The 27,144-nt window shown below is 42.4% G+C and overlaps 1 protein-coding gene across 2 annotated transcripts in view; it reads right to left on the bottom strand.

Annotated features, from left to right (window-relative positions):
* Positions 1-27,144, bottom strand: part of LOC106599824 (arf-GAP with GTPase, ANK repeat and PH domain-containing protein 3) — a 219,838-nt gene that overhangs the window by 36,225 nt on the left and 156,469 nt on the right. For both annotated transcript variants that reach the window (XM_014191164.3, XM_014191163.3), the window contains exons 12-13: positions 20,430-20,603; positions 9,000-9,161 (exon numbers count right to left, since the gene is read on the bottom strand). In XM_014191164.3, the coding sequence (XP_014046639.1) occupies positions 9,000-9,161; positions 20,430-20,603 (336 nt within the window). The remainder of the gene's footprint in view (positions 1-8,999; positions 9,162-20,429; positions 20,604-27,144) is intronic.

Below are 27,144 nucleotides of genomic sequence, written 5' to 3'. Positions count from 1 at the left end.
TAAAGACCTCAGAGCTTCTTATTTAAACATACAGTACAGTTAAGGGGTGTTTACATATGGAAGTCTGGGTTTGAGTAATGTTACAATGACCCTCAAAGGCTTAGACTAACATGATGTGATGCTTAGTTGGTGTCCTTTTGGTGTTAGAAGGTCCTATTATCCTATCAAGAATCATTTGTTAAGAAAACTGAACAAACAATAAGAAATATATGATTGAATAAAGAAATTCAGACATTCAGTCAGTTTTATACAAGTATTGTACTTTAAAGAGTTCCTCTTTCCCCTCAACTGTCCCATAATTGTTCATTTAAAAAAAGCATGGCATTTAGATTTGCAGCCTAGTTTTCCTCAGAGTCCAATGACGTTACACTTCTGCACTCAGCTTCTAAAAACCTGAACAAAGCTAATTATTTAGTTGACTAGCAATAAATTGGAGGCATTAAAACACGTTCATTACTGAGATTAAGAAATCAACAAATCGCTGATTTCTTAAACTGTTGAGGATACAAATTTAGCTCTTCATGCGCGGAACAGAACAGTACAGGTAAGACATGAGCACTAAAACGGCCAAACCACCAGACAAAAACATTGACCCAACCAGATAGTAGAAAAGGCAAATCCCCTAAGACCCATTGACTTGAATGGAAATATCCGTTCACATAATTATATTTCTGTGGTAGTATCATAGTATCACGGTGGCAACAGTAGTATTATGATATGCTTATACAGTATGTTGATATTGCTTTTTAATGCAGGACCTGTCACAGCCTCACTGGAGAGGTAATTCCATTCTGTGTGAAGCAAAGTAATTTCGTTCCATCTAAGCATGACGATTAAGGTCAAAATGTCCTCCTCCAAGACGATAAATACCAGGCGTGAACGATACAATGAGGTATTACGGCCGCTATTTCAGAGGCAGCTGCTGCCATGATGATGACTGAGACAGCTAGCGCTAGGATCATTAGCACTCCTGATGTTCCCCAATGGGTACAGTTAGCCCACGGCTAACAGAGGAACGAATGGGGAGTTCAGTCACACATTAACACCAGCAATCAGCATTAACCCCGTGATCTGACAATATTTATCCAGCAGCTACACAATCAACAAGTCCTTTCCAATTAGATGTGGCCAGGTCAGTGGGCAGACGTGGAGCAACGTAATATGAATCCAATAGGAGGGGAACAACTGTTACTGTGGAGAATCAAGAGGCAGATACGATGATTTTCCTTAATTAACATGACCACAATAAAAAAGAAATCATAGCCTAATGGCTGTGGTGACGTGGAGTGAAGCAAGGAGCGAAGGCATCTTCTCCTACAGTCTAGACTATACACGTAACTCCCCAAATAATGGAAACACTTAAGTAAATGAGGGATACAAAGTATATTGAAAGCAGGTGCATTTACACAGGTGTAGTTCCTGAGTTAAATAAGCAATTAACATCCCATCTTGCGTAGGGTCATGTATAAAAATCTTGGGCAGGCCATTTTTTTATCCCAATGGATGACAACGCCCCCATCCTCAGGGAACGAGTAGTTGCTGAATGGTTTGATGTGTGTGAAAAAGATTCAAAGCATATGCCATGGCCGTCTCACGCACAAGATCTCAACCCAATTGAACACTTATTGGAGACTCTGGAGTGGTGCCTGAGACAGCGTTTTTCACCACCATCAACAAAACACAAAATGATGGAATTTCTCGTGGAAGAATTCAAGTGGTTCTGACTCGTAGTGGCGGTGTTTCCTTTATTTTGGCAGTTACCTGTATGTCCTCCTGTCCACCATTTACCATGCATCATAAAACTGTTAGAGGGCTTTTTTACAGAGTCATGATTCATCAGCCGTTCATCAGACTGGATGTGTCAACAACAAATACATAACATTTATAAAAAATATAAAATGCATATTTGGTAAATCAAGAAATTACCAAATTGGTATCGTTACAGATCAATGAAGAAGATCAGACCTCTGAGCATAGATATTTAGAGATCATTGGTACAGGTTTGACACAGAGCTGTCTCTACTCCTAATGATCGTCCCTCCACTCCACAGCAGATGCTCCACGGGAGAAGTGAGGACCGGAGGACCAGATTAGCACCTCTGGGGTTTGGGCTGAGCCCAGCTGAGCTGTCTACGGCAGGCAGAGAGGCAGGGCCAGGGAGGGACACATCTATCCTCCCTCACACTACCTCTCTCTGGAGAGATCGATTCAATGACCGCCTCAGCAAGGCCTCAAGGTGTGAGTGTATATGTGTGTGTGGGTGTATGTGGGTGCAAGTGTGAAACTAGTGCGTGTGTGTATTTGGACAATATATAGTAGAGACTTTGAGGTGGTGGGGGTGACATGTCATCCAAGGTGGGGTTTTGTATGTGTGATGGTATGTATGAGGTCTTGTGCTGGGTTGTGTATGTTGCACGCATCAGGCGGTCACTTAAAGAAGTGCTTTCTGTTCCTCTGAATTAACGAGCAGTTGGGAAGAACAGGCCAAGGCGGTGCCATCTGTAAATGTCACAGGCACTGCTTGCTCATTTTACACATCATTAAAGCCAATATTCCTAACCTGTATCAGAGCAATCAGGAGCAGGCCATTACTGAGACACACACGGGCCCCGGGGGAACCGCACCGCACCAAAACGCAGAGCGAGAGGAGAATACTGACACACACATAGGCGCACATAAACAGACACGCACACAAGCCACAACCTAATAGCAAAACTACATTTAGCGATACGCGAAAAGAAAACACTGTCAATTACACGGCGTATCTGTGGGCAGTGTGTTGTGTACAGAGGCGCACAAATGAGAATCTTATTATTCCTTTCTCTGCAACGTGCATTGGGTGGCGTTTGGTTTGGAAAGCCGAGGAGCCATTACTGTAGCTGCTCTGGGCTCCAGGGACAGCTTTGCGAAATGAAACAGAGATGTACGGTATTGTCCAGGGAGGGAGTCAATGACAAAACAAAGTATTGAGATAAATACCCACTATTAGCACAGGGCTGTTAAACCACCATTTCCTAATCCTCTGCTGGACTCCAGAAGACATTAACACACTGGTGGAGGAGTCTGGGTATTTATGTACTATACTGTATAACCTTAAACATACTGAGGTAGAGAGTGGGAGTGGAGGAGTCTGGGTATTGATGTACTATACTGTATAACCTTAAACATACTAAGGTAGAGAGTGGGAGTGGAGGAGTCTGGGTATTTATGTACTATACTGTATAACCTTAAACATACTGAGGTAGAGAGTGGGAGTGGAGGAGTCTGGGTATTTATGTACTATACTGTATAACCTTAAACATACTGAGGTAGAGAGTGGGAGTGGAGGAGTCTGGGCATTATAGTATATAGTGTATACTTTATATATAACCCTTAACACACTGAGGTAGTGGAGGATATTATTGAATGTACTTTATATCCTAACCTCACTGAGGTGGAGTTAGGGTTAGGGCTAAAGGATGAGGAGGGTTAGGGATTGTAGGTTTCCCGCTCTGGATGTTAAGACATATTCATATGATCAATAAGACGTGTTACTGGGTTACCGATAGTTGGCAGGGGATGGTTATTCTCGGTGAGATGATGCAACCACATCAAGGTTTCTTCTGAACGCCCACTCTAAGAAGAGCAGGACATTTGCAACGGACATTTCTCACACCGACTCATTTTCATACATCAAGTTATACATCTTTCTCAAATTCACATGTAACTGACACGACACAACATGTTAAGAAATAAAAGTAACTTATGAAAAAAACTATTAGAAAACTATTTAAAAACTATTAAGAGACTAACTAAACACAAACAAACTAACAATTAAAACATTACTGCTATGTCCTTGACGAGAGCAAACGTCCTCATCTACAGTGTAAAACTGTGAAGGATCTGAACCTCCTTTCCTTCTCTCCTCATTTCCTCCCGTCTTTCTCCCTCCATCTCTGCTGCCACTCCCCACTGAACACGCTGAACCCATTTCAAATAATGAACATTTGATACACTTTCCTTCCTTCTTTTAAAAGAGAAATACATTAATGAAGCTCCCCTCCCTGACAGTCTGCATTAATCAGAAGGGCCTCCCCTAGAACACAAGTCTTTATCGCCCATCGATTTTCCAGTGGGTTTTTTTAGGCAGGTGGCATGCGAACGGTGTGCGAGTGGCGCGTACAGAGAGCCCCGATGCCAGGCGGCTGCTGAGAAGCGCATTAAAGGGCTGTCAGTTGTCTCGCTATGCATCCTGCATCATTCTTTAAGCACATGAGAAGTTCATTACACTGCACACGGTTCTGACAGTGCACTAGGATATTAGGGGCTGTGTCCATTGTGCACTTCCTCTGAGGAAAGCGTATAGTGGAAACGTAGCCGATACAGCAAAGAGAATTCACATTGCTGCCTCTGCATGTCATGCCTATACAATACTAATTTGGAGATGTATACGTTGAAAGCTAGATGCCATTGGAACTGCTCTTGACTTGCATAGGAACAACTTGACTTTCAATCAATTGACTCACAATGCAGAAATTACTTTCTTGACTAAAGTTGCCCAAAATGAACCCTGGATTTCTTAGATGGATCTGCGAGGTTCTGTGCTAACTTTGCCAGTCTGTCTCTTCTCTCTTCAATTGAAGGTTGGGAACGGAATTAGGATGTATGCCCTACTGTTATTTGTAGGAACCACAAGTTTTTCAATGGAAAAACTCTGTGGAGCCAAATTGAAGTCTAATTAAGGTTCAGTGGTTTTCCTGGTCATGTCACGTGGTCATTTACTAATTTATAAACATAACTGCCTGGCTAAAATATCTCCTTGGCTACAGCTCATGGTACAGACACACTGAGAAATTTGACTGCCGATAGGTATAGCACAGTAGGCCGCTCCTTCTCTTGCTAGAATAAAATTAGTCCATGCTGTGTACCGACTTGTTAACGACGAACCTGCCGTTTCTACATGTAGAATCGCAAAGCAATGAACTTGACAATTAGAGAGCACAAACCTCCACGTCAGGAAGCCGACAGAAGTGACAAGAAAGATTAAACAAATGGGCACTTTTCCCAGTGTAATCCACCACCTTCTCATCAGAATTGTTTTTACTAAAACAATATAGCTGCATAAAATCTAGCTTTAGCTTTATGCTTGAAAAAATATTTTTCTGTTAGGTTCAGTTTGATCTTGTTAGTTAGCTCATTAGTTAGTTAGCTAGCTAACGTTAGCTTGCTAACTGAGCCAGGCAGTCACACACACACTTCATATAGATGAATGGGGTGGTAAATGCAGCACAATGCACACAACATTAAATGCTTTACCAAGCTAGCTATCTAGCAAGATGAAGATCCTTAAATTCAATCTCCATTATCCCATACTGAAACGGTTAGAATCGTCATTTAGCATAACATAGTTAGCTACTCCACCGACTATCCACAGCTAACATTTACATTTTAGTCATTTAGCAGACGCTCTTATCCAGAGCGACTTACAGTAGTGAATGCATACATTTAATTTAAAAAAAATGTTTTTTCCCGTACTGGTCCCCAGGCAGCTGCTTCAATCAAAAATGAATCCATTGTGATTTTTTTATAATGTTGCTAGCTTTGCTAGTTATCTAGTTGTGGCCATCTGGTTAGTATCAACAAGGGCTTACTACAAATTCTAGCTAGCTAGCAACAACATTACTTAGCTAACATTAGCTACAGCAGGCACAAGCCAAACAACCTACTGCCACCTTGTGGCCTGGAGTACTTAAACGAAGCAAATCGGAGTTAAAACTGTTCTATGTGAATAACAAAAAGTTAACTGCCGACACTGGGCAGATGCGCTAAGTACCTTTTCGGCAGTCAGATTTCTCAGTGTGACTGACCCTCTCAAGGCTACCTCACACATCCTGTTCTTCCCATGTTGACAAAACTGATTGCTCACCTTAAAACGCTCATGCCCCTTTGATTTATGATGCTTCACAACAACTAAAATTCAATTTTGGACTGTATTCCAGGGCTCTGATTGCCCTGTAAATGAGATAAACTGATAGCAATTTATTCAAGGATCCAACCTCTCCTTCCCTCACTCCCTCCCTCCCTCCCTCCCTCTCCCCTTCATTCAAGAGACACAACCTGCATCCTACACTTGAGTGATTTCGATATTTAAGCAATATGTCTGTATTCCGGAAGCATTCAGTAGAACAGACAAGCTGATGCTAATAGAAAATCTTACAAGAGAAGGTGTAAAAAAAAAAAGTAAGAAATAAACGTGCTTCTTTGACAGAGAACAAAACTTTCTGAATCCGCACGTTTCCATTGACACCACACGCTGAACAGCATTTACAGGTCTAATTATGATCACTTATCCACAGTTAGAGCAGAAAGTTCGTCATATTAAAAGACGTGGACACATTTCAATGATTCCAAGCTACTGTATATGGAACAGAACAAAAGGTTGGGACGGACGTTGAGACGGGCTAATATCCACTAATGATTCCCTCGATGCAATGTGACGAGGTGAATCCACCCAGTTTCCCAAGTCCCTAATGACAGCCATCACTCATTCAAGCCCCTGAGACCATTATTGGAGTGATTCTGATAGTGTTGGTCCATTAGGGTCTAAAATCTTGTTTGGTTTCTCTTTCAGGATGATACAGGGCATTGTGGGTAAGCTTACTTAGGAAAAAATGGGGGCAAAATCATGGTGATGTGAATGAGGCTTATACACTGAGTGTACAAAGCATTGCGGACATCTTCCTAATATTGAGTTGTCTCAATTTGTCGGGGCAGGGACACACACACTGAACAAATATATGAAAACGCAACATGGAACAATTTCAAAGATTTTACTGAGTCACAGTTCACATAAGGAAATCAGTCAATTGAAATGAATTCATTAGGCCCTAATCTATGGATTTCACATCACTTGGAATACAAATATGCATCTGTATAGTCAGATACCTTAAAAAAGGTAAGGGCGTGGATCAGAAAACCAGTCTATCTGGTGTGACCACCACTTGCTTCATGCAGCGCAACACACCTCCTTTGCATAGAAGCTGTTGATTGTGGCCTGTGGAACGTTGTCCCACTCCTCTTCAATGGCTGTGCGAAGTTTCTGGATATTGGTGGGAACTAGAACACGCTGTCGTACACGTCGATCCTGAGCATCCCAAACATGCTCAATGGGTGACATGTCCAATGGGTGACATGTCTGGTGAGTATGAAGGCCATGGAAGAACTGGTACATTTTCATCTTCCAGGAATTGTGTTCAGATCCTTACGACATGGGGCAGTGCATTATCATGCTGAAACATGAAGTGATGGATGAATGGCACGACAATGGGCCTCAGGAGCTCTTCACGGTATCTCTGAGCATTCAAATTGCCATCGATAAAATGCAATTGTGTTCATTCTCCATACCTTATGCCTGCCCATACCATATGGAGCACTCTGTTCACAACCTTGACATCAGCAAACCGCTCGCCAACACAGCACATATACACGTGGTCTGTGATTGTGAGGCTGGTTGGACGTACTGCCAAATTCTATAAAATGACGTTGGAGGTGACTTATGGTAAAGAAATGAACATTAAATTATCTGGCAACAGCTCTGGTGGACATTCCTGCAGTCAGCATGCCAATTGCACCACCCCTTAAAACATCTGTGGCATTGGTTGTGTGACAAAATTGCTAATTTCTTAGTGGCCTTTTACTGTCCCCAGCACAAGGTGCACCTGTGTAATGATCATGCTGTTTAATCAGCTTCTTGATATGCCACACCTGTCTGGTGTATGGATTATATTGGCCAATGAGACATGCTCAGTAACAGGGATGTAAACAAATTTGTGCACAGCAGAATATATATATATTCTTTCTTTTATCTTTTATTTTAGTTCATGAAACATGGGACCAGCACTTTACATGTTGTGTTTATATTTTTGTCAGTGTATTTATAATTTTGAGTTGCACCCCCTCAAGTTACACACGGGAAACTGTTGAGCGTGAAAAACCCAGTAGCATTGCAGTTCTTGGCACAAACCGGTGTACCTGGCACCTACTACCATACCCCACTCAAAGGTACTTAAATCTTTTGTCTTTCCCATTCACTCTCTGAATGGCACACATACACAACCCAAGGCTTAAAAATCCTTCATTAACCTGTCTCCTCCCATTCATCTACTCTGATTGAAGTGGATTTAACAAGTGACATCAATAAGGGAACATAGGTGATCATCTGGATTCACCTGGTCAGTCTATGTCATGGAAAGAGCAGGTGTTCTTAATGTTTTGTACTCTCAGTGTATGTTAAATACTGTCAAATCAATACAAAGCATTCCTCTCTACTCCTACGGAAAAAAAGGGGTAAGAATGATGCAAGACAGGCCCAAATATCTGCGATAGAGAAGCACAATGACTACACTAACCTATCTTTGACATTGAAACTACTGTACCAACATTTCAACAACAGTGCTGGTGATTCGTGCTTGAAACGATGTGGTCAGTGGTCCCATTCAAACTGGAATGGGCGTGTGTCAGTGAAACCATTATAAAAGCGTAATGATTATAAATACTAAGCGTCATTAAGGAGGCGTCGGTGCCAATGCTGTTGCTATGCAGCGTATCAATCATGTTGATTGATCATCTCTGGCTCCAGTGACATCAGTTTTATGGCCTTAGAGATGGGACTGTGTTTTCACAATGCCATCCAATTAGAGCTGTCCATTCATCATCAGACTGGAGAATCATTATTAATTGGGCAGAGGGGTGGCTGCCACTCCCCTGCTGAGCTGAGGAGAGATCCACAGCTTCTGGAGCTCAGGGCGGATGGTTCACACTATGGCTAAAGACTGGAGAACATTTGTGGCGACTATACAGAGACATGCACTTCAATAAGGTAGGCTAACCAGATGTACTAAGTTTGCACCTTTTTTTTCAGGAAGCTTGCCGTTTCAGAATGTTTTAACTGGTTTTAGATTGTTTTGACGAGTTTGCAGAATGAGTGTCTTCTAGAACTCCTAGCCTAACTTCTGGCTTACCTTCATTGCCTGTAGATGGCCCGTCTGGCTTGGTGATGCCCGTGCTCTTTTTCCGTCTGTGTTTCTTGCGGTTGGCGTGAGGTGAGGGGGGAGGCTCCAGCTTGGGACTGGTGGCACTGCCCACTCCAGAGCTGCAGGTTAGGGGCTCGCTCATCCCGTTGGCTGTGGAAAGACGGAGAAAATCACTGATCAGTAAGAGAAACCATAATCAACTATACTTTTGACAGGTTACGTACAAGATGTTTGATACTGTGTAAATACACACACAGAAACATACTACATTTGGATTTCTAGAAGGGAAAGACGGAAGGCTATGATTCATGAGATATTGACTAGTGATAATGTACCATGTATCATAAGAAATACCAGACAGTGTTAATTCATACCAACCAAATGAATGCAAAGTGATCACAATGAAAAAGATGTCAACCCAGCACTCTGGTACTAGCGGTCCAAAAGTATCAGTACTGCTGTGGCTTTAGAGCAGATGAAGGAAAAACAGACAGGTATGGGGGCAGGTCAGCTAACAAATGGTTAGTTAGGTTAGCCTCAGGCCAAGCTCTCTATATGACTGTCAGTGAGTGACAGGGGGATAAGAGCCAGCTTAGTTTCTGGTAAGGTATTTTATAAATGTGATATTAACCTGCTCCACCGTTGGGCAGAGATGAGAGAGAGGGATAGAGGGCTGAAGGGATGGAGGGGGGTGTCAGCTTGCCATCTTTCTGGTTTCCTGACATTTGACATCACTTTCCCTCTTCTTTTTCCCCTCAGGATGCCATTATGAGTCCTGGGAGAGATGGGGGGGCCGGGGGCCTCAGGGGCCGGAGAGAGGGAGGGAGGCAGCGAGGGCCGGGGCAGTTCATGAGCCCCATATTGCTCTCCTCCTACCACCCCGTGTGGAGAGCAGGCAGGATCCTCCATTGTCTCCCATCAAAAGCTCATTGTAGTGTGGCAAACGCCATTCATTTTCCCTTCCCTCTTCCCTCCGCACCTTCCCAGCCGCAGGGGAGGAGGGCGGTAGACAAGAGAGAAGGCGGCTTGGATCAGGGATTATTGCTGTTGTTGTTGCCAGTTGCACATACTCTAATGCCGCCACTGTCGCTGGTTGTGCCATTAGCCACTAGTGTACAACATCAGACATTAGGCCTAATTTGGTCATTACCTTACGGGAGATGGGGCTGTGTTGGAGGGTGGAGAGGGATGTGGGATGGGCTCAGCAGGGAGTGAAGGATGTTAAAGTGGAGGATACTGGAGATCTTTAAAAGGCCTCAGGCGGCCAGGTTGGAGCGTGGGATCACAAATATAGGAACTAACACACTACTAGGCATACATATGCTTGGGATTCTTTTAGTTATCATTGATGTACATCAAAAAACGATGCATCATGTGTCTCCACCAATACAGCCAGTATACCTGCTAGTATAGTATGTATAAATGCTAGTTGAATTATCCGAATAATATTTACATTTCGATTGTTCTTGATCTTATTTCACATAGATAAGTCAAACGTGGACACATTTCTCGAGGAAAGACACAAAAAACATAAAAAGACTGATTATTGATTACAGCACCTTAATAGATGCCGCTGGTTTAATAAAGCATATAGTGACTGTAACGCTCAGTGCTGGCCTAGCCTACTCCATCACCAGTCCTCTCCCTCACTCTCCCCTCCTCTCCTCACCGGGTGGTTTTGAATGGCAGCAGAGCCATACATGTAGCCGTGGCGTCTGTTTCAATTTCCCTGCTTCTCCCACAACAGCCCCCCTGAGACCAGTCATTAGCTGGGCGCAGACAGCTGGGGGCACAGGGGTCCACAGAGTACCCCCCTCCCTCCCCCTTTACCCCAGCGTCTGTCCCGCCAGCACAGCTCCGTATGGCAGCTCTGAGAGGAGAACGAAGGGGCCCCAACCCTCCAACCTTGTCCAACTCTGGATGATGACGGGCAGCATTTGTTTAATGTGGCTTGAGGTGAAAGGGGAGGCCTCCCCTCTGGGGGCCCCGTCGTGTCATAAATACTTCTAATTATCCATTTTTGCCCCCAATGTTGTGGAACATGACCCATGATCCGCTGCTCTGCCTGCACCTGAAACATGGGTCATATTCATCAGGGCACACCGTAGCAAAACATTTTTGCGACAGAAAACAAGTATGAGGTTGAAATACATTCCCCTTTGTCTTTGGCTCAGACTTTCCTGCCACTGACTCAATAGGTGAAATATGTTAAGCTACATCCATTGGAGCCATATGATTACAAACTATTATAAAGCCATTGATAGTTGTGTGTAGACAAAATGCTATTACTCACTGATAAGAGGCTGTTAAACCACGCATACACATAAATGAGCAACGCCGTGACCCCACTCTCCGAGGGTCTCTCAGGGAGAGTTGTGACATGCAAAAAACGCATTTCCAATACACACATGCATATTAATACACACTTGTACATGTGAAATAGGACAAATATAATCACCCACCAAATTATTATTTTTATAGTGCAGAGTGAAACTAAACGCACACATTGTAGTCTTCACATTTAGCTGCCTTAAAATGTAATCTAAAAAGGGACCTACTCCACATTTTAAAAGTGAAAGAATGTTATTGAATGTAAAAACAAATATTATAAACTAAGATGTCTTGATTGTTTTCAGACGGCTTTCCTTTAACTTGTCACCTGGGCTTTACTCCTTTCATCATTATTTTGATCCGGACAAACTCCCCAGTACCTGCCGATGACAAGCACACCCATAACATGATGCTGCCTCCACGATACTTGAAGGTACAAAGGGTTTCACTCTGTGTTGTGTTTTATTGGATTTGACCCAAACCTGTAGTTTTTAATTGAGGCCAAAAATGTATTTGCGGTGTTGTCTTCCAGTATTAAATCAACTTTTATTGGTCGTGTACATAGATGTGCAGAGATAAGCTAATGTTTCTAGCTCCAACAGTGCAGTAATATCTAGCAATACACACAGAATCCAAAAAACAAACAAACTACAGTATTAAGAAATATCAGAATGAGCAATATCAGAACGAGTAAATTCAGAGACCTGAGTATATGTATGTATGTATGTATGTATGTATGTATGTATGTATGTATGTATGTATGTATGTATGTATGTATGTATGTATGTATGTATGTATGTATGTATGTATGTATGTATGTATGCATGCATGTATATACAGTACCAGCCAAACGTTTGGACACACCTAATAATTCAAGGGTTTTCTTCATTTTTACAATTTTTCTGCATTGTAGAATAATAGTGAAGACATCAAAACTAATCAAAATATATTTTAGATTGTAGATTCATCAAAGTAGCCACCCTTTGCCTTGATAACACTTTTGCACACTCTTGGCATTCTTTCAACCAGCTTGTGGAATTTATTTCCTTCTTAATGCCTTTGAGCCAATCAGTTGTGTTGTGACAAGCTAGCGGTGGTATACAGAAGATAGTCCTATTTGGTAAAAGACCAAATCCATATTATGGCAAGAACAGCCCAAATAGGCAAAGAGAAATGACAGTAAATCATTACTTTAAGACATGAAGGTCAGTCAACACGGAAAATTTCAAGAACTTTGAAAGTTTCTTCAAGCATAGTCGCAAAAACCATCAAGAGCTATGATGAAACTGGCTCTCATGAGGATCGCCACAGGAAAGGAAGACACAGTTACCTCTGATGCAGAGGATAAGTTCATTAGAGTTAACTGCACCTCAGATTGCAGCCCAAATAAATGCTTCACAAAGTTCAAGTAACTAACACATCTCAACAACAACTGTTCAGAGGAGACTACGTGAATCAGGCCTTCATGGTCGAATTTCTGCAAAGAAACCACTACTGAAGGACACCAATAAGAAGAAGAGGCTTGCTTGGGCCAAGAAACACGAGCAATGGACTTTAGACCGGTGCAAATCTGTCCTTTGGTCTGATGAATCCAAATTTGAGATTTTTGGTTCCAACCGCCATGTCTTTGTGAGGCGCAGAGTAGGTGAACGTTCCCACAATTGTCAGTGCATGTCAGAGCAAAAACCAAACCATGAGGTCGAAGGAATTGTCCGTAGAGCTCCAAGATAGGATTGTGTTGAGGCACAGATCTGGGGAAGGGTACTGAAAAATATCTTCAGCATTTAAGTTCCCGAAGAACACAGTGGCCTCCATCATTCTTAAATGGAAGAAGTTTGGAACCACCAAGACTCTTCCTAGAGCTGGCTGCCTGGTCAAACTGAGCAATCAGGGGAGAAGGGCCTGGGTCAGGGAGGTGACCAAGAACCCGATGGTCACTCTGACAGAGCTCCAAAGTTCCTCTATGGAGATGGGAGAACCTTCCAGAAGGACAACCGTCTCTGCAGCACTCCACCGATCAGGCCTTGTGGAGAGTGGCCAGACGGAAGCCACTCCTCAGTAAAAGGCACATGACAGCCCGCTTGGAGTTTGCCAAAAGGCACCTAAAGGACTCAGACTATGAGAAACAAGATTCTCTGGTTTGTTGAAACCAAGATTGAACTCTTTGGCCTGAATGCCAAGTGTCACATCTGGAGGAAACCTGGCACCATCCCTATGGTGAATAATTGTGGTGGCAGCATCATGCTGTGGGGATGTTATTGAGCGGCAGGATCGAGGGAAGATGGGAGACTAGTCAGGATCGAGGGAAAGATGAACGGAGCAAAGTAAAGAGAGACCCTTGATGAAAACCTGCTCCAGAGTGCTCAGGACCTCAGACTGGGGTGAAGGTTCACCTTCTAACAGGACAACGACCCTAAGCACACAGACGAGACAATGTAGGAGAGGCTTTGGGACAAGTCTCTGAATGTCTATGAGTGGCCCAGCCAGAGCCCGGACTTAAACCCGATCGAACAGCTCTGGAGAGACCTGAAAAAAGCTGTGCAGCAACACTCCCCATCTACTTGGCGTGAGAGGATCTGCAACAACAAAAAATGGGGAAAACTCTCCAAATACAGGTGTGCCAAGCTTGTAAATGTGATATTTCAGTTTTTTATCTAAAAAACTGTGTATGCTTTGTCATTATAGGGTATTGTGTGTAGATTGATGAGGGGAAAAACAATTCATTAAGAGGCTGTAACCTAACAAAATGTGGAAAAAGTCAAGGGGTCTGAACATTTCCGAAGGACATTCAGAGACTTGTCCCAAATGTACACATAGTCATTTAATGACTATGCCAGCAGTCTCTAAGGTGCAGGGTAGAGTACCGGGTGGTAGCCGGCTAGTGATGAATGTTTAACAGTCTGATGGCCTGGAGACAGAAGCTGTTTTTAAGTCTCTCTGTCCCAGCTTTGATGCACCTGTACTGTCTCCACCTTCTAGATGGTAGCAAGGATAAAACAGGCTGTTGTTCGGGTGGCTGGGGTCCTTGATACTTAACATTACAATTTACATTTTCACTGTCATCCAAGCCAGTAATGTGGAGTGAATCCAATGTTGTCGATCCCTTTGTATTTTCAAGTATAGCGGTGGCGGCATCACGTTATGGCTATGCTCGTCACCGACAGAGACTGGGAAGTTTGATAGGATCAAAATAAATATGAAAGGAGCAAAGCCCAGGTAAAAAGTTAGAGGAAAACCCGCCTCGGTCGTCAGGAAACTTAACCCTGGAATTATGCCAAAGACACAACAGAATGGCTTTCCAAGAGGTATTGAGTGTTCCTGAATGGTCCAGGTTTGAATATAGCTGTCCATCAATGATTCCTAACAAAAGTTTGGGACAAAAACAACGGATATACAGTATGTTGCCCTAAGAGTTGTGCAACGTTGGTAGAATCTTGCTCAAAATGATGCACAGCTGTAATGGCTTTCACACGTGATTCCACCAAGTATTAACTCTAGGGTGTTCAGACACACACAATCAATACATCCTCATTTTATATTTCTTAGTCATTTTGAAAATGTTCTATAATTTTTATTACACTTTGAAAATGCGAATTAGGTTGTGTAGATCTGTAGGAAACAAATATCCCTTTTTTGATCCCATTTTAAGGCAGCAAAATGTGAAGACTATGCAAGGGGTGTGTAGGCTTTCACTAGCAATGGTATCAGGGCCAGCGCCAGAACGAATCAGTTGGACAGCCATTTGATTTCCATACTAGAACCATTGGGCCCCGAGGGACCCCCCTTCAAGCTAATGAGCAGTCATTCTGACTGCAACATTCTAACAGTGTAATTAATACATTTCATATGTGCTATCGCAAAAATAATAATATGGTTGTGTTTATGAAGGTCTTAAGTAACATTAGAATACAAAATACATATATTTCAAATAACACAAATGATGAAAACATCAGCAGCCTAAAAATCGTCATAAGCGCCAAGTGTACTTGATAATAGTGAAAATCTGCACCAAAGCAATAATGGCATTATAATGAATATAAGCGTAGATATGACAGCAGTCAAAAAATGGTCAATTATTGTCAGCTCGTGCTTACATGGTGTATGTCTTCACACAATGGCATCAGTTGGAGTGTGTCCACGTCACATAAACAATAAAAGCTGGTGTGTGCATTGTCGATGTTGTTTTTTTAATTAAGACGTACGGCATGCTCTCTCAGTGATGATATTTTGGGCTGATAATCGTCCCGTAACATTGTCACCGGCTTTTTCTATCCAAGCAGTACCGTCCCTTCCTCTCTCTTATCTCATTGGTGGTGGCGCGGGCAACTGCTCAGTGTATACCGTTACGGCTTTTTAGCGCTTAGGCTTCGGAGGTGTAGGTTCAGGCTCAGAATCATCAGAGATGTCATAATGATTCATTTCTTCCCCACTATCGGAGTCATTTTCATTCAGATTTTGTAGCATGCTAACGCAGCATGTGCATCCATTTGCGTTGGTCTTTTTGCCATTGTAAATTATGCACATGTTCATTGTGTGCTACAAGTAGGCCAGAGTAGACTGATAAGACTGCATGAATCTGGTGGACTGATATAGGGTACATACCATTTTCAGTTATAATTAGAATAGATCAATACAATAGAATGGCCCGCCCTGCTCTTCATTCACAATGGGCGATTACATAATTATGCATCGTTCACTTCCCCTCGCTCATCAACTCACCAATTCTTCTCCTTTCTCCCCATCATACTTTACTTCATTTATTTAATCTGTTGCTATATGTGTGAAATTAGTTTTGGTATAGTTTAGGTTCAGTTTTGAGGCACCTTCAACTATCGGGAGAAGGAGAGGAGCAGGCCCTACTGTCGTAAGGAGGAGGGGCAATGGGGAAAAACCATTTAAAAAACGACACGCCCTCCCAAAACTGGTTATAACAACGAAAGTGTGTTTTAAAGAGAAGTCAAGGACAGTGTGGGGAATGACTTAAAAAATGTCAGAGTAATAAAAAAAAAAACAATGAGCAGTCCAACTGACTGCTTTAGTGGTTCTAGTGTGGGTTTTATAGTAAATACATGTCATTTAACTGTAAAATTACCTTTTAATGTGGCATGAACACAACCAGTCATGATGGTCAAACACAACCATTCTGGAGGTCAAACAAATCACTTCAAAAAGTAGGTGACCTTCGCACGTTTGTCCAAAAATAATTCCAGCATCTGAACAGTGCACTACGCACCCACCAACTTTCCTTCAATTCCAAAGTGGCTGAAACTACTATCTCACCAGAGAAAGCATCTGAGAGAGCGAAACAGCGCCCCTCTGTCTTACTATATGTAACCCATGTATCTGATGCTGTATGGACAAAAAGAGTATGACATGTTGCCGTCCTTAGCGTTTAATTAGCATACTTTTTTCATCCAAACAGCATCAGATACATGCGATACACATACTGACAGAGGGGTGCTGTTTTGCTCGTCCTGATGATTTATATGAGATTGACCCGTATTTTTGTCTGCGCGTATCTTGGTCAAATAAATAATTTGATATATTTTAATAATTGTATTTGGATGGGCAAAGAGATACGGTAGGGCGGGAAGGGCCCTATAAGGCCCGCCCATAATGCCAGCCCTGAACTGTATCAGAGATTACCTGGCTCATCTGAAGTCCTCCTCAATTCAAAGCGATCCAAATCTGATGGATCATATTCAATTTACCATAATAAAACTTAGCAGGAACGGCGACGCCGACTGGCTCTCTGTTTAAAATGGAGGTCCTGTAGCCTACTGTTATGAGCCGCTCAGAGAGTTCACTTTGGCGTTATTAGCTAGTGGTTATGAGGGGCTGTCGGGAGCGAGAGAGCGAGGAAGCGAACAGCGGTAATGAGGCGCGCTGAGGATCAGGAGTCTCTCTCTCCTCTCAGCTAAGTGCCATGCAGCCTCTCTCAGCTTCTCCTCTGCTCTCCTCTCCTGGGCATGCGGGTACTGTGGAATAGGTATCAGGGCTAACCTGTGATTACAGTTTATTACACTCCCGCCAGGGACAGTTTAAACATGCTTCATGATGAAGACTGTGGACGAAACAAAGAGAGGGCTAACAGCTCTCTAACTGCCATAGAGAGTTGGAAAGAGAGAGAAAGTGAAAGAGAAAGATAGAGGGACAGAATGAGAGAGAGAAGTTTTCATTTCATTTGTAAACTCGTAATTCGAGAGGCTCTGGGAGCACTGTGATTTTGCCGGTAGGTCACTTGACACAGCAGCAGCTCACTGCCTGTCCTCAATCAACGACATCGGCTGCAATTAATGGCAAAAATTAGAAACAATCACCGCTTCCCCCTTATTATCCTCAATTAGAATTCACTAATCAAGGCCTGATCACGCTCTGCTGCTCTCTTAAAACTAAATGTAAAACTTCATTACGGACCTGGCGTGGAAATCAAACTCCACATGCAACACGCTCTCCAGTACCCGATGGGAGGGCAGAGTAGAGATGCAGCAGTACACAGTGAGGGAACCTGACGAACAGAACTGCCTGGTCCTGCATTCACTTACGCATTGCCTTCGCACTGAAATACCTTCACCAGAGAAGCCTGGGTGAATACCTTTAAAACATACACCGATGGTGTATACACCTACTTCAGCGTAAAAAAAAATATAACTCTCACACCCTCAGACTTGGTCAAACTGTTTCCTGTTTCCCAGATGCTCCCAGTTAGCAGGACACTACATACTGTACAACAACAAAACCTTGACAGGGGGTCACTGTTGGTAAAAATATCACAGTGCTTAGGTGCCTGTTGAGTCTAGTTCTCACTGAATCTAGGCGTAAAGGATGAAGTATATGAAGGAGGGAAAAAACAAGCCTTGTGCCGGCCCAGATTAAGAGTGTTCTCTTTTGAATTGCGAAGCAATAGACAAAATGGGGCTGAGATTTAATCAAAAGGCTGCGTTCAATATTCAAGAGATGTAGCTAGCTCTCCATGCGTCTCCTTCTGCCTCTCCCTCAATAGGTTTACAAATGAGGACATTCTTTAAATAATATGGAAACGGTTACCTGGGCTAAGATACATTTTATACTTCAGCCTATCTGCTTTTTTTTCCTATTTTCATTTGGCTTCTCAGAAGAACCATGTTTTATGTTAACTTGAAACCGTGACGAAGGATAATGGAGTGATTAGGGGCGTGTTGACGTCTATTCAAATAGTAAAACATGAAGGGTCTGAACGGTGGACCGCCCACCTATTGATTATTGAAGAAACCACTAGGGTGAAAAATAAAGGGGCCACAATTAAATCAAGTATTATGTTGTTATCTTCTAGTCCTCCAGTCACATATCATGTTGGATGACTGTATCCTGCTACATGTTTTCATTCAGATTCTCTATTTATAGGGGAGGCAAATAAATGAATGGCATACTCAAAGAATGCTTGTAAAATGTCAATAAAAACACACAAAAAAATCTCCTTAAAATCTACTTCTTTTCAAGTTTTAAAGCCCTTCTGAATTTCCCCATTGTATGGAATAAGGCAATGCAAGAACAGGGGACAAAGTAACATATTTACCCTTTGATGTGACTTCTCTAATATATCTATCATTTTCAGCTCATTTGGCTCATTCATGGTTACCTTAAAGAGAACCATTTAAATAATTGAAAAAAAAAAGAGAGTAATGGAGGGAATTGTAAATCTGGTCTAGGAGAAGTCTAGATAGTAGCTAATGAGTTAATAAGAAGTCAAGTCCTCTTAGTTTACCAAACAAGGAAATAGATTTTAGCTGGCTGTTTAGTAAGTAGAGTGTCCATAGATTGGGATGACAGCACAGTGCTTGGCAATACACATATACAAATCACATCAACATTCACACACATTCACCAGACACGTGCTTCTCTCCTAAACAACATACACAAAGCATGTAGCCTAGAGTACAGACACAAAAACACATGCGAAAACACACAAATATGCACGCACACTCACAGCCACACATTTATTTGAGAGGACCCCACCACGCTCTCTCTTCTAAGTAATTCTGCTTTGGGCATGCTGCTGATGGGAGAGGAGAGGAGTACTGGGTGATGATAGAAGTGCCTGCCTTCCTGCGTCCAGGCAGAATTGATCGTTTGGCAGTTCCAAATGAGAGACGGGGCTCGTCTGCGGAACCACGAGGCCGTACGCGCAACGCAGCGTTGGACTCCAGCAGCGCTCGTAAAGAGCGCTCTTTAAACTGCCGGGGCCCCTGGGAGCCCGTGGGGAGAGGGCCGCCGCCGCAACCGCACTAATGAGAACTAGCAGAGTGCAAACATGCATGGAAATGACTGTTATTCTGTTGATGTGCATTTAAGTGCTTTTTTACTGCCAACCACAAAGAGAGGGGAAATAACTGGTGATGAATGGTACCCCGGAAAGCATTCATTTTCCTATTGCGGAGAGAGAGAGGGGAGGGGGGAGAGAGAGCGCGCGAGAGAGAGAGAGAGAGAGAGAGAGAGAGAGAGAGAGAGAGAGAGAGGAGCCGACACGCATAGCGAATGTATTATTTTACTTCACTCAAGTGCGCTGACAAGGCTCTGTGATGGGGAGGGAGCGGAGTGAGGGTGCCGGGATGGCAAATAACCTTCGCTCACTTCCTCTCTTCCGCCGTCGTCTTTCGCTTCTGTCAGATAACAATATGTGAAAAAGTCACAGCGACCAAAGCCCTGATCACCTCATTACGAAAACAAGCTTTGTTATATTCCACCAATTCCAGGTCCTATTTATTAGGCACCAAACGGAAGAAAACTGACTGAAACAAGGAGGGACTACCTGAACTTGCCCAATGAGAAATGCTCATTTTAGCTTTCTGTTGCAAAACATTTTGATACAGTGCGGCCTAATGAATTCGACCCTGTGCACAGCTGTTGTACCAACACTGATATGACTGTACCTGATCTGTTCTGGATGTTTTCTATTGTTCGTTGTGTGTCTATCTATATCAATTACATTGAGTGGCTGAGACTTCATTGAGTAAATAATGGGAGTGGAGAGGAGGAAGATAGAATGAGGGAAGAAAACAAGGAGAAAGGATGGAGAAAGAGGGCAGGGGGGGTGCTCGTCAGTCTCACCGGCCCCGGTGCTTGCACTGGTGTTGATGACGGCCTCGTTCCATTGGTCGGCACTGGAAACAGAGAAGGAGCGTTGGTGCATGCTGTCCTTACTGCCCCCGAAGCCCACCAGACCTCCTCCGCTGACCGAACGCTCTGACTGGAGGGATGTATTGCTGTTAGAATGGGGCGCACCTGGAGAGAGAGGGAGAGAGAAAGAGAATTTAAAATAATGTAATGCATCATCATCTCATGTACCTGTACATGGAGGTGCATTTCACTGAAGTTACAAGTCTCTTTTGTAACTCCAAGTGTAAGTCGCATCAAAGAAGCCACATACACTGAGTGGATAAAACATGACATGGACTGACAAGGTGAGTCCAGGTGAAAGCTATGATCCAGTATAGTAAAATTGCACACCTTCCTTGTGTTCTTTCTCTGTGTTACATGTGTAAACCCTCCTACCCAGTCTGCCTCCCCTCATCTCCCCCTCTCCCTCCGCCTCGGTCTCTAATTAGCCCTTAATTAACAAGATACACTGATCGCTAATTATCTCGCCTCATCCTTCTGACTGCCACATCCATCTCTCCCGCCGTCGGCAGGCAGGTCCCCTCTTTCTCACCGACTTCCAATCAAGCAAGCCACGGATGCCTCCCTGCCTGCCTCCCTTTACTAATTCATGGGATAGGCAGCGCAGTGTGGGGTCCTTCCCTCCTGTTCCAGTCTCGACAGCCACACAGCACAACAGATCCTGACTTGACTTCTTCTACAGTTATAGCTATAGTTCCACAGAATGCATATTTTCATCTAGAGTGTATATATATATAAATATATATATATATGTTTATTTTTTATTTTATTTATTAAATTAAGCCTATAATAATGATTTTCTTTTGCAACAAAATGATGTCAATTAAAACTTAATTGATTAACTATTCCCGACACTAATTCACAATCAAAATAACCAAAATAAGTCCTCCTCGGTTGATTAGGTAAATTATCTACATGGTATTCATCAGTAAATCAACAGCCTTATCAAGTATGGGTTTTTATTGTCAGAGCTGCAATAAAGAATAAATACATACTAGAAAAGTTGCCCATGAGAGTTTGTTACCACACACATTAAGCTCAACTAGAGATAATAGAGTGAAAGTGTAACAATATGACCTACTCTTTAGGCTGTACTAAAAACAAAAGAGAGTAATCAACTGTACTATAATCTCTGCTGGATATTCTCCAAAAAAATGATAGACTAGAAGCAATAATTTAGCAACAGACTAATATAACTTAATCTACTCAAAGCAAAGACTTACGAGAGGGTAGCAGTCAAAAACGTTGTTTTGGTAAAAGTAATATACTTGTTTTATTCATTGTAATAAGATGACTGACAAACAGCACACACATCAGGGCCTTTTCGTTTCACAATTTCAAGACTTTATATAAAAAAACTAATGTTTGATTGAGGTTTAACAACAAGTTGCGAGATATACTGTAATGTGTGCCGTCTGAAAAGTAAACTAAGAGGCGCTGCGCTCTTGTTAGGATAATACGTCCTTCTCATTAGCGGGAGTAATAAGTGTATCAAATTCACATAATCATGTCTAATTAGTATCAGTGTTTATCTTGTTGGGCCCGGGAATATTTATCTTCAGGTCCCAGAGGGGAGGGAGGGATTGCAGCGAAAGAGGGAGTAGAGAGGAGGGGAGAGGGAACCATGCTGGGGAGCGCTGGCTGAATTAGCATCCCCAAATCAGGGCATTGGAGAGAAGAAAGAGAGGGAGGGGAGTTCGAACCCCAGGAAACATTTATAAAAAATGTAACTTTCTAGACTGTAAGTGAGAGAAAAATCATCACATTTAGTGAACAGGATAGAACAGATTACAACAGATTAGAACAAAATGCCTTAAAATTCGCCTGGAAAATAGTGCCATCATTGAACAGTGCTTAGTATTATTAGTATATTTAATGTACAGTGCATTCGGAAAGTATTCAGACCCCTTGACTTTTACCACATTGTTACGTTACAGCATTATTCTAAAATTGACAAAATTGTTTATATTTCTAATCAAATCTACACATAATACTCCATAATGACAAAGCAAAAATAGAATATTGTACAAATGTATATAAAAAATTTGGAAATATCACATTTACATAAGTATTCAGACCCTTTACTCAGTACTTTATTGAAGCAGCGATTACAGCCTTGAGTCTTCTTTGGGTATGTCGCTACAAGCTTTGCACACCTGCAGTATTTGGGGGGTTTTCCCCCTTTTTCTTTGCAGATCCTCTCACGCTCTGCCAATTGGATGGGGAGTGTTGCTGCACAGCTATTTTCAGGTCTCTCCAGAGATGTTAGATCAGGTTCAAGTCAGGGCTCTGGCTGGGCCACTCAAGGACATTCAGAGACTTGTCCCAAAGCCACTCCTGTGTTGTCTTGGATGTGTGCTTAGGGTCATTGTCCTGTTGGAAGGTAAACCTTCGCCCCAGTCTGAGGTCCTGAGCGCTCTGGAGCAGGTTTTCATCAAGGGTCTCTCTTTACTTTGCTCCGTTCATCTTTCCCTCGATCTTGACTAGTCTCCCTGCCGCTCAATAACATCCCCACAGCATGATGCTGCCACCACCATGCTTCACCGTAGAGATGGTGCCAGGTTTAGTCCAGACGTGATGCTTGGCATTCAGGCCAAAGAGTTCAATCTTGGTTTCATCAAACCAGAGAATCTTGTTTCTCATGGTCTGAGAGTGCTTTAGGTGCCTTTTGGCAAACTCCAAGCAGGCTGTCATGTGCCTTTTACTGAGGAGTGGCTTCCGTCTGGCCACTCTACAACGAAGGCCTGATTGGTGGAGTGCTGCAGAGACGGTTGTCCTTTTGGAAGGCTCTCTTATCTCCACAGAGGAACTATATAGCTCTATCAGAGTGACCATCGGGTTCTTGGTCACCTCCCTAACATCAAGAATGTTTTTGATAACAAAATGTTTGTTTTTTTCATACATGTTTTACAATGAAATATCCTTGGAATGTTATGTGCACAGCATCTGTAACAACCACCGCAGAACATTCCCCACACATTCTCATTAGGTTTCCAAGTATCTTAATAACACAATGTAGCAGTAATGTTTTTAGAACATACTGGGAGAGCAATCGAAATGGTTCTGAGAAAACATTACGGGAACATTCTGCTAATGTTGATGGAGATATTATTAAAATACACTCATAACAACAAGTAGGGAATATTCCCACAATGCTCTCATTAAGTTGTAGTGTGACATTATGACATGATTGTTCCAATAATGTTAGCTAATCATTCATGTCTGGATTCAATTAAATTGGTTCTGAGAAAACATTACTGGAATGTTCCGACAACATTAATGGATATGTCATCCGAGACACCTATATCAACAAGCAGGGAAGCTTAGATTTAGTAGAATCTCTATGCAGGGCAACTTTCCCCATTACTCTTATAAAGTTATAATGTGATGTTATGAAATGATTGTTCCAATAACGTTCCCTAGACATTCTTCAGCAATCATGTCTGGATTCAATTAAATTGGTTCTGAAAAAACATTACTAAGTCTAAAAGTATCTGGTGTTAAATGTACTTCAGTACGTACAGTGGTAGAAAAAAATCACTCAATTGTCATACTTGAGTAAAAGGAAAAAGGAAATGGTATACATCAAATTCCTTGTATAAGCAAACCAGACGACACGGTTGTCTTGTTTTTTTGTTATTATTTACGGACAGCCAGGGGCACAATCCAACACTCAGACATAATTTACAAACGCAGTATTCGTGTTAAGTGAGTCCGCCAGATCAGAGGCAGTAGCGACGACAACGCGTTATATTGATAGGTGCGTGAATTAGACAATATTGCTGTCCTGCCTGAACATTCAAAATATAAAGAGCACTTTTGGGTGTCTGGGACAATATATGGGAGTAAAAAGTACATACTTCTTTAGAAATGTTGTGGAGTAAAAGTAAAAGTTTTCCAAAATAAAAATAGTAAAGTACAGATACCCCAAAAAACAAATAAAGTAGCACTTAGTTACTTTACACCAATGCTGTAGGCTACTTAGTCTGGTGCGCCACCAGAATCCTAATGTTTCTAGTGGATTTCCCTTTGTACTGAAATCGGATGGCCAAAAAGCTCATCGCTAAGCTAAGGACCCTGGGACTAAACACCTCCCTCTGCAACTGGATCCTGGACTTCCTGACAGGTCGCCCCCAGGTGGTAAGGGTAGGCACCAACACATCTGCCACGCTGATCCTCAACACGGGGGCCCCTCAGGGGTGCATACTCAGTCCCCTCCTGTACTCCATGTTCACTCATGACTGCATGGCCAGGCACGACTCCAACACCATCATTAAGTTTGCTGATGACACAACAGTGGTAGGCCTGATCACCGACAACGATGAGACAGCCTATAGGAAGGTGGTCAGAGACCTTGCCATGTGGTGCCAGGATAAAAACCTCTCCCTCAACGTGATCAAGACAAAGAAGCTGATTTAGAAAAGGAGGGCCATTCTCATCGACGGGGCTGTAGTGGAGCAGGTTGAGAGCTTCAAGTTCCTTGGTGTCCCCATCACCAACAAACTACCATGGTTCAAACACTCTAAGACAGTCGTGAAGAGGGCACAACAAAGCCTATTCCCCCTCGGGAGACCGAAAAGATTTGGCATGGGTCCTCAGATCCTCAAAAAGTTCTGCAGCTGCACCATCCAGAGCATCCTGACTGATTGCAACTGCTCGGCCTCTGACCGCAAGGCACTACAGAGGGTAGTGCGAACAGCCCAGGGCCAAGCTTCCTGCCATCCAGGACCTCTATACCAGGCGGTGTCAGAGGAAGGCCCTAAAAATTGTCCAAGACTCCAGCCACCCTAGTCATAGACTGTTCTCTCTACTACCGCACGGCAAGCGGTAGCGGAGCGCCAGGCCTAGGTCCAAAAGGCTTCTTAAGAGCTTCTACCCCCAAGCCATAAGACTCCTGAACAGCTAATGGCTGCACAGACTATTTGCATTGCCACCCCACCCCCCTCATTTAAGATGCTGCTACTCTATGTTTATTTCTATGCATAGTCACTTCAACTCTACCTACATGTACATCTGACCACAATTACCCCGACTAACCGGGGCCCCCTTCACATTGACTCTGTGAAGGGGACACCGGTTAGTCGCAAATGTCGCAGAGTTAAAGCAGTTCTGCATAGAAGACTGGGCCAAAATGTATCCACAGCGACGTGAGAGACTGATCAACAACTACAGGAAGCGTTTGGTTGGAGTCATTGCAGCTAAAGGTGGCACAACCAGTTATTGAGTGTAAGGGGGCAATTACTTTTCAGACAGGGGCAGTGGGTGTTGCATAACTTTGTTCATGAAATAAATAAAATAAATATGCAATTGCTGTGTTATTTCTTCACTCAGGTTACCTTTATCTAATATCAGGTTCTTTATCTAATATCAGGTTCTTTATCTAATATCAGGTTCTTTATCTAATATCAGGTTCTGGTTGAAGATCTGATAACATTCAGTATCAAAAATATTCAAAAGTAGAGAAAATTAGAAAGGGGCCAAATACCTTTTCACAGCACTGTATGTCTTAGTACATATGCACATGTATGTACACCTTACCGCAATCTGCTTTCCCAAGTTTGTAGGGAAAATAAGTCAAAACCTCCCAACTTTACAGTATACACTTTAAACAGGATTGGTAGAGTAAGAAACAAGAGGATACTTATTTTTCTAGATTTAGTTATCCTATATTTTGAAAGACAAAGGATATGAAGCAACACACTTATTTTTGTGTTAGTCCCATCCCAGTGGCACAGGAATGTACAATAAATGTGTAATAAAATGGCATGCAATTACAAATAATTGCCATATATGTTTCTACAGTACATGGAGTGTTGTACAACTAACTTCATCAACAGTAAAATAAAACTAACACATTAAGGAAACAGCCATGGACTGTTAAAAAAAAAAATAGAAATCACATTCTAAGAACACTGAGGGAATGTTTTGTACACCCGGATACAAACATTGCAAGAATGTCATCACAACTGGACACATTTTGTGTTGTGGGAACCTAAAGAAATGTTTTACAAACTTTTAAATAACATAAAAAATGTGTTATGGAAACATTCTTGCAACAAATGTTTTTACAACCAAATAGAACATTTGTAATAATCAGCACAACTGAACAGTTTTTGTGTTTTGGGAACATATCTTCCCACCAGACTGTTCCCACAACCTGATGAAAATTTATGGGAACCTTTAAAGAACAGACAAAATGTGTTCTGGGAACAACCATGTGGCTCAGTTGGTAGAGCATGGTGTTTGCAACGCCAGGGTTGTGGGTTCGATTCCCACGGGGGACCAGTACGAAAAAGAAAATGTATGAAATGTATGAATTCACTACTGTAAGTCGTTCTGGATAAGAGCGTCTGCTAAATGACTAAAATGTAAATGTAATTCTTGCAACAACAGGCAAATGTTTTATACAAACACTGTATAACCATCAACACAAGTGGACAGTTGTTGTGTTATGAGAACATTTGCCGCAACCTAATGAATGTTCTGGGAACTTTAACAAAACCAATTTTTGTTTGCTGGGATGATTGACAATTTTAAATCTGAAGTTACCTTTTTTGGCGACATGACTAAATTCCCATAGAAATGTGAGTTAACGATCTGTCATTCTCATTGAAAACAAATCTAAAAAGTGGTAGATCTGTTCTAA

The sequence above is a fragment of the Salmo salar genome, chromosome 03 (assembly GCF_965601325.2).
Source record: "Salmo salar chromosome 03, fSalSal1, whole genome shotgun sequence".
NCBI lineage: Eukaryota > Metazoa > Chordata > Actinopteri > Salmoniformes > Salmonidae > Salmo > Salmo salar.
The sequence above is the reverse complement of the archived record's forward strand: the minus strand, read 5'-3'. Positions and strand labels throughout refer to the sequence as shown.